Here is a 12,471-nt window from a genome sequence, read left to right on the forward strand (position 1 = left end):
TTAATTTGTGGGGGGTTTGTGTTTGTGGTTTGGGGGGTTGTTTTTTTTTTCTGATTGGAACATTGATTCCATTTACTCTTTTGTGTAATGGAAGTTGACTTGTAGGGAAAAAGGTGGATGAGGCAAATGAAATTTAAACATAGAGCTCTGTGCATGGGGTTATTTAAATTCCACACTTCTTGTGGCAAGGGCCATAACAAGATTAGGAAAAAAAAATCACAATATGAACATCTTATGATAGTGGTTGCAAGCAATATAGAAAATGACATAAAGAAGCCATTCTCACTGCTAGTACCATTTTGTGGTGGACGTTGTAAACTATTTTTTTCAGACTATTAAGGGAAATTAAGTGCTTTGTACACTTAAAATCTGCCAAGTCAGAATGCATTCAATAAGACTTGCTAGCCCAAGGCTTGTTCTTCCCTTTGAGTGGAGGTGCTGATGTACAAGGTGTTCTCAGATAACTGCACCCTGGTGTTTATGCTAAGGTATTTGCCTTGAGGAGGAAAGGGTGAAATATTATCTGTAAATTATAATGATAGTGAGGAGTTGAAAGACAGGGTTTTGTATAAAGAAATCTCCTTGTTATAACAATGACTTGAGGGTGTTTTTGTTTGTAAGATAATATCCTATCTTCGGTTGAGATTGAAGACTCATTTAATGGGAAGAACCCTCAAGTTATTGCTTGGATAAACATATAAATTGGATATTCGTATTTGAAAAGAAAGATGGGAAAAAGCATAAAACATAATGTTAAGGTGGTGAAAGATAATTCTGTGTATCATTGCTACCGCCTGCTCCCTCTTGCATCTTTCTTTCCACTCCCCCTTCTCCCCTTCTCTAACTTACCTTGTTTTCCAGTCTTCTTTTCTCCTATACATATTGAGACACAATCTTTAAGTTCATGCACCAGGATGTATTTTCAAAGCTAACTGGAAGGGAATAATGGAAATTTACACAGTGGAAACATGCAGTCCTAGTCCCTCCTGGAGGTCCCAGGGAATGAAGCGGATAATGTGACAGTGTCCCTTAAGATGACATCCAATGTTCTTTTCCTCCTGTGTATTTCATGGGATTCCAATGTCCACAAGAAAGTAAAAAGGGGTTGTGATTCTCTCATGTCTTTTGTGTTGGGAAACTTTTCTTCTGTGCAATGTATTTACAGGCAACGTAATTTTCACAGGCTATCTCAAAAGGTTTGGTTTGGGGAATGGAGGTGTGCGTCTAAAAATAAGAAAACAGAGAATAATTCCGTAAACTTGGGTATTAAGAGAAGGGTCCCAGAATAAAGCTCTTCTGCCTTAAATCTGCATAATTAAACTCTCAGTTTTTAATGTAGGGTGACCACCTGCAGATCACTGTTGTCTGTTGGAAACAGCACATGGTGACCCGTGGACTATGCCCAGGAACTTTTGGGGACTTCACTATTTGGCAAGGCTAAAATCATGCCAGGCAGGGCCCATTCTAGCAGTTTAGCAGCATAGACAGTTGCATTCCGGTGGCATAAGACATTTGCTGACAATGTTAATTTTACTAGCATAGATGTAGGGAGCAAGACTAAATAAGGTTTAAATCCTTGGAAAAAATCAGTGGGATCCTCAGCAACCAGTCAGGGGAATAAGAGGCTAGTAGGGTACAAAGGCACTTTACTTTTTTCATTTACTCATGTTTAATTACTGAAGGATTGCATGGTGCTGCTTGTGCAGGTGAAGTTAGCCCTTCCTCCTCTTAGGGTGATATCCCATCCTTCTCCTAGCTTCACTGGTTACCTTACTGTTTGGTTTTGCAGGTTTGTTGTTTGTTTTTTTCTTTTCCTGAAAACCAGACTAGAGTGATTTCTGACTGTATGCCTCCAGTCTGTAAAGTTGAGTCTCTATGGGGTGAGTCAGGAGCCTGTGAAGGCCCGGCCCTTTATGCAATATGGAGTTTGTGGCTGGCGTGGACGGTGCACAAAGTGCAGTTTTACCTGCATTGCTGAAGGCTGGGTGCTGCCTCAGAGAAGAGGAAGGTGCTGTGATCCAGCTTAAATCCAGGGGAGGGTGAAAGATTTATTTGCCACCCTTTGGCGGCAAAACCTGAGGGTACAAGTGGCATAGGCTCTAGGAGGTCATTCCATGCAAAGGAGCCGCTATGGAGGAGTTGGTTCACGGTAAGCTGGTGCTCAGCAAGTACAAAGGTCCTGAGTTGGCATTTCAGGAGGCTTCTCTGCCTTTCCTACTGTGTTCCTACTGATGGTTATGGTCTTACTTCTGGCATGCTGCTGAGTGCAGTTGCATACACATGTAAAAAATCATGGTGATCCTGATGCCAGGGTGTCCTTGAGCTCCCAGGGGACTGCTGGGAGGGATATAGCAGATCGGTATCCAAGGGTCCCTGAGCTCTGAAGAACCACATCCATGTAAAGTCGTCCATGCTCTGTGGAAAGGCATTGCACTTACACTGTCCTATTGGTTGTTCTCATGTTCCCACTGTCAACTGACATCAGGGCTTGGGTTAGGGCACCTTATGAGCTGCTTGCTTTGTTCACGGTTGTCATCTTTCAATGACATTACTGAGGAAAAGACCATTACCAAGGTCTTTTTCTTTTCTCTCCAGTGGGGCATTAATAAGGTTTTAAAAGCACAGATGAAGGAAAAGGAGCAGGTTCTACTGCTCTCCTTTCAAAGCCTGACTGTTCTATCTGTTGTTTGCTCTGCAAAGGAGCACTGTAGATAGTTAATCTGATAGATAACAGGAAAAGATTCTTCTCAGCCTAATCACTGTCCATTCCTTGATTTCATAAGATTCAGCTGTTAGTGCCAAGGGTAGTTACTGTGTCTGAACACAGAACTCGGAGAAGGCATGTCTGAGCAAGCAGGAATAGCACATATTTAATGCTGGGTACTTATATGAATGTACCAGTACATGTAACATAGAATTCCCTTGCCTGTTTCCTCAGGAGGCAGATGCTACTGCCTGCCACAGTGAACACAGATTTTACAGGCAATAATGTGTGTCATGTCCATAGCATGAAAAAACCCAACAGTTAACAGGAGCACTGCTGAAAGGAGCACTTGCCATTATGTGTGCTAATTTTAAGTGTGCCTGTTCTTCCCTCTTAAATTCTGGTTTATTGCTGTCAGGCTGTTCCTGGGTTCTGGCCTCTTGGTGCTGCATTCCTATAGAAATGAGAAATAAGACAGCACATTTTAGAGGAAAACATGTAACATAATAGAGAAGAAAGTAGGTCAGATTTCACTTGCCAATGCCCCTTTAAGTTAACAGCTGTGGGTCGGAATACAGAAGCACAGCCAGAAAATTTAAGCTTGTACAGCAACGTCTCATGCTGTTCATAACCTTCACTTTATGACCTTTGTTGCATTGTGTGGCAAATGACCAAAGACACAAAATCCAAATTTTTTTTTGGTTGTTTTAGTGGATTTAAAATGTCAGTTTTCTGAGAATAGTGTATATATACTGGCTTTTTTAACTGGCGCAGTCTATCTGAAGGTTTATTTTCATCTCGTAGGAAGGGGAAAGTAGGGATGTACTTTGTGTGTCTTCCTAATGGAACCAAATGAGTTCGTGACTGCAAAGTCATATCAGTGAGATTTCTTTCTTAGTGCTTTATCATTGTTTCTTTTCTCCTGTAAAGTCTTGATACTGATTTCAAGTGCCTACCCTTGCCTAAATATTTAGGGGCCTGCATTGCTACTTATAGGTTGTCTGCAATTGGTAGGTTGCTGTTTCTATTTATCTGTAATAATGTATTGCTTATTAAAAAGCAGGATTTGCTGCTATACTTTCCTCCAAACTGCCTCAGTTCTATAGCAGAAATCATTGTGGTAATTTTTCTATATTTTCTATATTTATATTTTTTTTATAAATAGTAGCATCTTTCTAATGGAACTTAATAATCTACTCTAACTGGAAGTTCTTGGAGGTATTTTCATGGTAAGAAAACAAACCGTGCACTTAATGTGCCATAAACAGGCAATTCTTTCAATAGCTTTGAGTGACTGAGGACTGTATGCAATAGGCAGGAAAACCAGATGGGGCACCAGTTTCGTATGCATTAGAAGCCTATACCCTTCCTACATACGATGAGCAAGAGTTGATGGAAGTGGAAGCTCTGTGAGGAAGCCATGTGATAGATGAATAATTTGGCTTGTTTAGGCATTGTAATTTTGTTCTGCTACAAGGATAGAGTCCAAACTGATTGAGTGCAGCTCAAGGACAGTATTTCTGTTTAATTACTTTGATTGTTTATGAAGAGAGTGCCTGTAGTTTCTATGTCACCAAAGTTCATATTTTCCATAATTTCTTTTTTTTTAAACACATTTTATTCAGTGATTCATCTTTTCTTGAATGCTGCTTATTGATCTGTCCTGTAAGTTAACAAAGATTCATTCTGGAATGGCATAGAGATCCATTTATAAATGAAATTATTTTATGGTACAGAAAGCTTTTTGAAGTACAGGAAGATTGCCAACATGGAAAAATGTATTAGAAATGCAGAAGTGTGTTATGATGAATATAGCACTCATAGGTGGGGTTAAAGGCTGTGATATAGCTGTGTGCATTCAGTTTTATTTACTGCACAGAAATGAATCCCAAATAGCTATTTTTGCTTCACTGACTGTAATCCCAGGAAGGCAGCCTTATAGACATCTGCTAAGGTTTTTTATTATTATTTGGTTAAGATTTTGAGATTGGGGTGAGAAAAATCCAACTGTCACCTAGAAATGACCTCGAGGGGGTTTCACAGATTTGTTCAACATGGTTTTCACAGATTTCTACAGCCTTAGATATGTTTCTTGCTCCAAAGTGCTTCAGACTGTGGCTACTCACATTTTCTAAAAAATATTGAATTGATATATGTGGTATGCTGTTTAACCTCTACTCGGTCGAGCTTTTTCAAAATATGAAGGATAAAGACCAAGCAAGGGACAAATTGCCCCACATTTTTCTTCAGTAGGCATTGAAGGATATATCAGTTAATCCACTGTTACGTCTGCAAATAATTTCCTATGCTAAGTAGCCCCTCGCATTCATAGCCATTGGACTCACATTAATAACCGTCATGATATTTTAGGATATACTAGAACAATTTATTTCCCAGTGGGCTTCTTATCTAAACAAGATCAAGTCTTTGTATCTTTATTTAGCCAGTATACTGCTGTAGTCTATCTGAGAATTATCTGTGTCTTGCTGCTTCTCAGGAGAAGGAGAAAAGAGCGTACAGACCAGATAGCGCTTCCAGCCGTGCTGTTGTTGTGTCACACAGTTACCCGACAGTAATAACACAAAGCAGAAACATTTAGGTTCTCCTTTCTTTTTCATTTAAGTAAATGCATGCTGATAAAATTCTAATGAAAAGGAATCAGAGCACAGGAGCGAGTGACTTATTATGGAAATCTTCTGTGATACGTTGTACTGTTGGATTTTCAGTTTTTAAAAGTGGTTACGTTCCTAATTGGAGAACAAAAAGGACCAATTTATCCCTTGCTGTGAGAAACATTTTTCTTATATATTATTCTCTTGAAGCCTCTAATTCAGCCAAACACATTATGTAAATGTAACATATGAAATACCTTCTAAAATATAAATCAGATTTACATTACTAGACTTACATTAGATTGAGCAAGGGACCTTGTTACACCATATAGCAAATTTTTTTACTTTCATCATACAGCTTTCAAAAATAAATTGTGTCTGGTTCAAGCAAGGCTTCTATTAATAACTTTTGAGGTTACCCTAGATGAGTATGTACTAGCTTCATCCAGGCATTATGAACATAATCTCTACATCTTCATCTTCACTGATACCAGGAACTAAACTTTTGCATCTCTTTTATACTACAAGTGCTTTCTTTTGGCACAAAATCTGCAAGTGTTGGAATGCAGTGACTGTTCCAATGCCAAATGAATTTGGATAAATCTGCATTGCAAACAGACTGAGTTTCTCAAAACCTTAAGACACAGGTACTGTGGGCTGCAAAATTAGCAGACAGTGTAACAGCTGTGAAAGCTAAGTTTGTGTTTTGTGACACAGTCAGAACCCAGTTTTATATCTAGTTTGTATGCATTGCTTGAGTCTGATAGTGTTAAAAAATAATACATTTTAAGCTTAATGTCATTTATGAAGATGCAATTTAAATGTGTACATATATGACTGTGCCCCTTCTGCAGAGCATACTCTGATTTCAAACAGTTGTAGTTTATTAAGAAGCAAAACTGATTATCACAAAATAATTTACTTTAGTAATTGGTTGTAGTAGTTCACTCACATAAGAAAGTGTTGTTAGTCTTGGTTTCATGTAAGTTTAGGTGGAAGTGTTAATAATGACATTTTGATTTCTGGCCTGGGTTTTTTAAGATACTCAACTTTTGATGGCTTTCTCTTGTGTATGTCTCCTCATACGTAAGATATATTTTGACTTTGAAATGAAGGTCAGAGAGGTATGAATTTAGATCCAGGGAGCTTCCCATGAAACTAAAAAAATAGTCAGATACTGAAGCAATAAAAATAAGCAATTAACCCTAAAAGAGAAACATCCATTAGTGCTATAGGCAAATTTGATTACATCTGCATTTCTGGAAGAAAACCTTTTTATAATGTTACATTTCATTGGTGAGCCATGGGGACTTTTGCACCATAGGGACAAGATAACTGCTTCTCCAGCTCTATAATGATTTTAGGACCATCCAGAACCAAAATGATACGTATCAGCTTCTCATTTTGCCTTACAGCTGTCTTTTTAAAATTATTATTTGTTGCATTCAGAACAGCAAGTGGGCAACTAATAAGGATTAGTAATGGGGAGGTTTTATTTAATTCAGTTTTTAAGCTGCTTTATTCAACAAAATCCTTAAAACATAGAGATTATTTTTTTGGAGATACCAACACACTGCCATGAATTCTATAGTATATGCAACTCTAAAGCATGTTTTCATGGAAGATTAAATGCTTATATACAGTATCTGAAATTATTACTGATTACATTTTGCAGTTGTATTCCCACATTGAGGACTTGGTGATTTACTGATTCAGTGGGTTTTATAGAAGCTATCGCAGTATTGCTAACTCTAATGATTTTATCACAACTCTTGCTGTATTTGATGTTGTAATTTAATACCTGTTTCCCAGAGTACGGTGAATATGTGGGAATTGCTCCTTTTATTTTTAAAAATAATTCTCTTTCTTCCTAGTTTCAAAAAAAAATTAGCATTTAACCCATTTCTACCTGTGTTTGCCCACAGACAAAGGAGTAAAGTAGTTCAGCGGTTGAATGGGAATCTCACTGTTCTTTTCAGCTTAACACATCTCTGTTATTTTTCCAGTTTTGATACTTGAGGTTTGTAATACTTCCCAAGGAGAAGAGATAACTAAGCAGTATTGTATAACAATATCAAAGAGGTCACAGTCATTATTTTGGAAATTACAGTTAAGGTATGTCCATCAGGAGTTGGCAGAGGTTAACTTACATTAGAACAAACCCATTAGGTTTATCACTGTGTTCCTGCAGTGAAGACACATTTCATGTGTATGTAGTATTTCCTGTATTATTCATTTTTTTCTTCCACCTCCATTGTACTGGTGCTGAGCAGGATTCTGGGAGATGCTGCCTCTCTTTGCTGTGGCCACTGATGGGGGTTTCTGAGTGCAGACAGGCTCAGGAGTAAAACTGTCCTCACTGTTTCCTCTCTGCATCTCCACAAGCAGGATCTTGTCAAGTTTGGGATACCCACATTTATTTGTCTCCATGTAGGTGTCTGCATGTGTGGCAGGTGTCTGAGCTCCATTAATAGTGTGTGGAGATTTAGTCTATATACAACCCAAACAGGAGATGTGGCCAGCAGGGCGAGGGAGGTGACTCTCTCCCCCTACTCCGCCCTCGTGAGACCCCACCTGCAGTACTGCATTCAGCTCTGGGGACCCCAGCGTAAGAAGCACATGGACCTGTTGGAGCGAGTCCAGAGGAGGGACACAAAGATGATCAGAGGGCTGGGGCACCTCCGCTATGAAGACAGGCTGGGAGAGTTGGGGTTGTTCTGCCTGGAGAAGAGAAGGCTCCGGGGACACCTTACGGCAGCCGGCCAGCAGCTAAAGGGGGCCAACAAGAAAGCTGGAGAGGGGCTTTTTGCAAGGGCACGTAGTGACAGAACAAGGGGTAATGGCTTTAAACTGAAAGAGGGTAGATTTAGGTTAGCTATTAAGAAGAAATTCTTTCCTGTGAGGGCAGAGACACACTGGAAGAGGCTGCCCAGAGAAGCTGTGGATGCCCCATCCCTGGAAGTGTTCCAGGCCAGGTTGGGTGGGTCTTTGAGCTACCTCTTCTAGTGGAAGGTGTTCCTTCCCATGGCAGGGGGGTTGGAACTAGATGATCTTTAACGTCCCTTCCAACCTACACCATTTTATGATTCTATGATTCAGCTTGCCCTAATGTAGATACCTGGAGGCTGATCAGTTCCACCCTCCTCTGAATATATCGACTATAGTGGGAATTTCTTACTTAGCATATGCGAAGGTATTTATATATAGCACTGAAGCTTAGATGTCTTGTTCCTAAATTGAATCCCATAGCTCTGACCAGAAGCTGGATTATTTTGCTCAGTATTGCTAAGGGAATGCCCTCTATGCAAAGTTAAATGGCTGCCTTGAGAGGCTAAAGGCAAAGGGTGGTCTTCACAAAATCCTATTTAGCTTTCCTAGCTGATCATATTTCTATTTACTCCTTCCTACCACCATTTGATATTTTACCATATATGGTCTTACCTCACCTCATACTAAAGAGTTTCTGTAACTAAAGCACTTCTCTTGCTTTCAGTACCATTTTTCAGTAAAGTTTCAACTTTCAGTAAAAAGTTACTTCCTTTTCTTTGCATCTGATTCATGTTAGAAACCATCTCTTTTAAAAAATGCTGCAATGTGCCAGGTTAAATTCTATTTTAATGTACATAATAATCTTGTGTGCTACTAATGAAGAATTATAATAAAATTGGGAGTTTGAAACAAAGCATATTGTGGAGTTCAGTCTAGTTCTTCTTCATCATTTTCACTGTTTTGTTTTTAACAGGAGTCCTGTGCTTGTGTTCCAGTGTGTGCATCGCCACGTCATTTGCCTAGACTGTTTCCATTTGTATTGTGTGACCATGCTGAATGACCGTCAGTTCATCCATGACCCAGAGCTTGGCTATTCCCTCCCTTGTGTGGGTACGTTTTAGCTGATTTTAATTTTTTAAAAAATTAATGTGATTTTGATTTCACGGCAAGATTTTTTATCGCCTATTAGTTTTGAATGTATTTGTGTAATTATAGATTTTTTCATATGGTTGGTTTCATTTCATGGAGAAAATATTTGAATATTGAAGTGGTTCTTGCTGAACACATGAACCGGAGATTAACTGGATTCCAAAGGGTATTTCTTTTAAAAGCAAATGCATACTTTCTTCACATTAGCATTTTATAATCATGAAGTTCTAGCAGATGACAGCACTCTGATTTAAAAAAAAACCATACACCTTGACCTCTACTTTTCCACTTTAAGATTAAGTAAATTGTTAACTTTCGTGGCCTGACTTTAAGTACTGAAAAAAAAAGGACTGCAATAGGAATTTCAAATAGCCTTCCAGTTGATGAAGTTATTGCTACTATTTTTCACCTCATTGAATGAAATGTAGATCACCCTGAGAAAAAGGGTAGATTATCTGTTTTACCTGAGTAGGAAACAAAGTTTGACTTAACTAAAAAATGGCTTACACTGAGTGTGGAAGATGTGTTTTGAGAATTGATTCAATTACACTGGCACATGGACTGCGAAATTTTCAAAAGTTTTCGTGAGAAGAAATATATTAGAATTATTTTTCCTGTTGCTAAATTTGCATGTGTGCATATGTTTGTCACAAGTGCTGCACAGTGGTATGAAGATAGTTTTGCAGCATATTAGAAGCTGCATAGAAGATCGGTTTGCCTGGTTACCTGAATGACTTACACATAAATTTCAAATTACTAGATGGGAGAAAAATTGGCAACATTTCTTAAAATGGTGTTTAATTCATATGAGGACATGCCTTGAGGATATTGAAAGTACAATAGTAAGAGCCATTTAAAATTATTTATATTTAATTGCTTCATGAGCAATCTAGAAAGTCTTCAGTTCACATTTAACTAGAATTGGTGTTTATATGCTGTCTCTCTATGTCTGATTTTACTTCCCCCCAACAATTTGCATTGCTACTGCATTTACACATTATGTCATACTGCACAAGACATTTTTTAATGTTGTGTAAGAAAACTTGTCATGAGGAACTTAACAGAAACTTATATACCCAGTTCTCTTTCCTTGACCTTGACATTACTGTAGTACTGTGTGGTCAGTCTGTACTCTCAGCCTCCCTCTTGCTTCTCCAAAAGTTAATCCATTTTCTGCTCCCACACAAATTAATAACCTACTTGAGATGAATCCATCCTTTTGCCCCCTCTTTATTGGTTCTTTCCCCTGTTCTCCTGTTAGCTCCTTAGGTTAGTCAGTTATCCCAGTGATGCAGTAGGCAGCTCATCTTTCTCCTCTTTTGTGGGTCTCCTTGCAGCCATGGCTGGTGTCACAGAGCTTCCTGCAGTTCAGGCTGTTGTGTTAAACTAATCCACTTCCACCCCTTCTGTCTGTAAACCCATTGGTAGTCATGCTGTGCAAAACTTGTATTAGGGTTTTTCCTTGTATCTTGCAATTCCAGTTGTTCAGTTCAGAAGTTTTATCTGTCCTTTTTTTCTCAGAGAGGCGGCTGAGATGTTTGCAGAAGTTTTTACCCCTGGCTGCCAGTAGGAAGCCAGTCTTTTTCTCTCTTCTGTGTGTTGAACACTGTGGGAATTGAGCAGTATAAGCAGGGCAGGGATGGGATGAGGAGAAAATGCTGAAATACTCAGGGATGCAATTTCTGTCTTTGAGAAGTGAGGAAGACATAGGCTTGGCCTGAGAAAGGGATACCATATAGGATGCACAAAGGACAACTGTAGTACTACTGTTCAAGAGAGACAGGGTTCAGCTGTGGGAATGAAAAAGCAGCTGCTGCTGCCAATCTAGCCTCAGCTGCGTTAGACTTCAAGTGTTAAAATTGCTAAATCTGGAAATGCTTAAATGTTGCTAATCTTAAAAGTTTCCTAACTCCCCACATCAGAAAGTTGTTTTCAAAATACTATACATTAAAGTTGTACTACTAATGATAATAGTGGTAATAATAATGATACAGTTGCGATAGATTTTCTCTCTGTTCTTCAGTTAGTAAGAATGTTTCTTGGAAAAGTTTCAGCAGAGGTGCTGCCCTGTGCCAGTGGAGTGCAGAGTTCAGGTGCGCCGCAGTGCAGTGCTGTGCAGTAGAGGTTCTTGAGCTAGAGCTGAATAGTGATGCTGAAGGGAAGGAGGTATAGTTGTTGCAGTATAGCACGTAAGATGGGCTCTTTGACACTTCTGGTAGGCTGATGAGGACTAACTAGGCAAATACTACCTCAGGACCTGTGCTAGTATCTCTGGACAGTGGTGTGTGGTGCTGCCTAGGCATACCTGCTTGCTCAGAACCAGCCTGACTTTCTCTAAAAAAAATATTATACTGTGCTGGCATGCTTTGTATTGGAGAAATTCTCAGTCACAGTCTCTGAGTATCCAGTGATTTTAAATAATATTCTATCTAAACCTAAAACTGATTGCTACCTCTGTCAGTTCTATTTGTTGTGTTACCAGTTCTGTATTAATAAAAGCATTTGTAAGCATTGTCTTTCAGACTGCTTTGCAGGATGAAGAATAATGAGTGCTGTTGTAAAATCACTGGTTTGTTTCTGCAGCTACCTGAACCTGACTTTCTGGCATGCAAGAAATTTGGTTGTTTCTAGAGTTAGATTGTATTTCAGCTAGGAGCTGATGACTGTTTTTGAGTTGTCATGAATAGTCACTACTATGGAAGTCATGAGGCTGAGTTAAATCACACCTGAAGAGAAGGAATGCATGAGTCGCCAGCCCCTTGTCCCTTACTGTTTAGCTACAAAGGATTTTAACATCCTTCATAGCGATGGGTCCAACAGCTTTCATCAGCAATGAATTCAAATAAGAACCATTCAGAACAGTATCGTGATTTTCTTTTCCCCTTATCTGGCAGTCCTGCTGAATAGTATAAGATTGCCGGTTTGCCATCTAAAGTTTGCAGTCTTCATCTGTGCAATTGCAATTTGCAATTTGCAGTTTGTATTTATGTATGAGGACAATAAAGCACTGTTTGGCACAACTTTCTCTAATTACCTCAGTGAAGCCAAAAATGAATTCCTCTTGACAGGAATGAATACCATGGGGCATGCCAAGAAGACTTTTCTTTCTTGCTGTGGCAGTATTGGTAATACATGTCATCTCTAACAGCGCATGACTCAAAGCAAAAGATATTAGATCTGAGCTTTATTGAAAGGTTAGATGTTGATTTGAGCCTGCTTCTAAAAGGAATACAAAAC

General features: G+C 39.0%; 1 protein-coding gene across 2 annotated transcripts in view; it reads left to right on the plus strand.

Annotated features, from left to right (window-relative positions):
* Positions 1-12,471, plus strand: part of PRKN (parkin RBR E3 ubiquitin protein ligase) — a 766,653-nt gene that overhangs the window by 475,463 nt on the left and 278,719 nt on the right. For both annotated transcript variants that reach the window (XM_080390567.1, XM_080390566.1), the window contains exon 7: positions 9,059-9,195. In XM_080390567.1, the coding sequence (XP_080246693.1) occupies positions 9,059-9,195 (137 nt within the window). The remainder of the gene's footprint in view (positions 1-9,058; positions 9,196-12,471) is intronic.

Source organism: Falco punctatus (genome assembly GCF_963210335.1).
Source record: "Falco punctatus genome assembly, chromosome: 5".
Taxonomy (NCBI): domain Eukaryota; kingdom Metazoa; phylum Chordata; class Aves; order Falconiformes; family Falconidae; genus Falco; species Falco punctatus.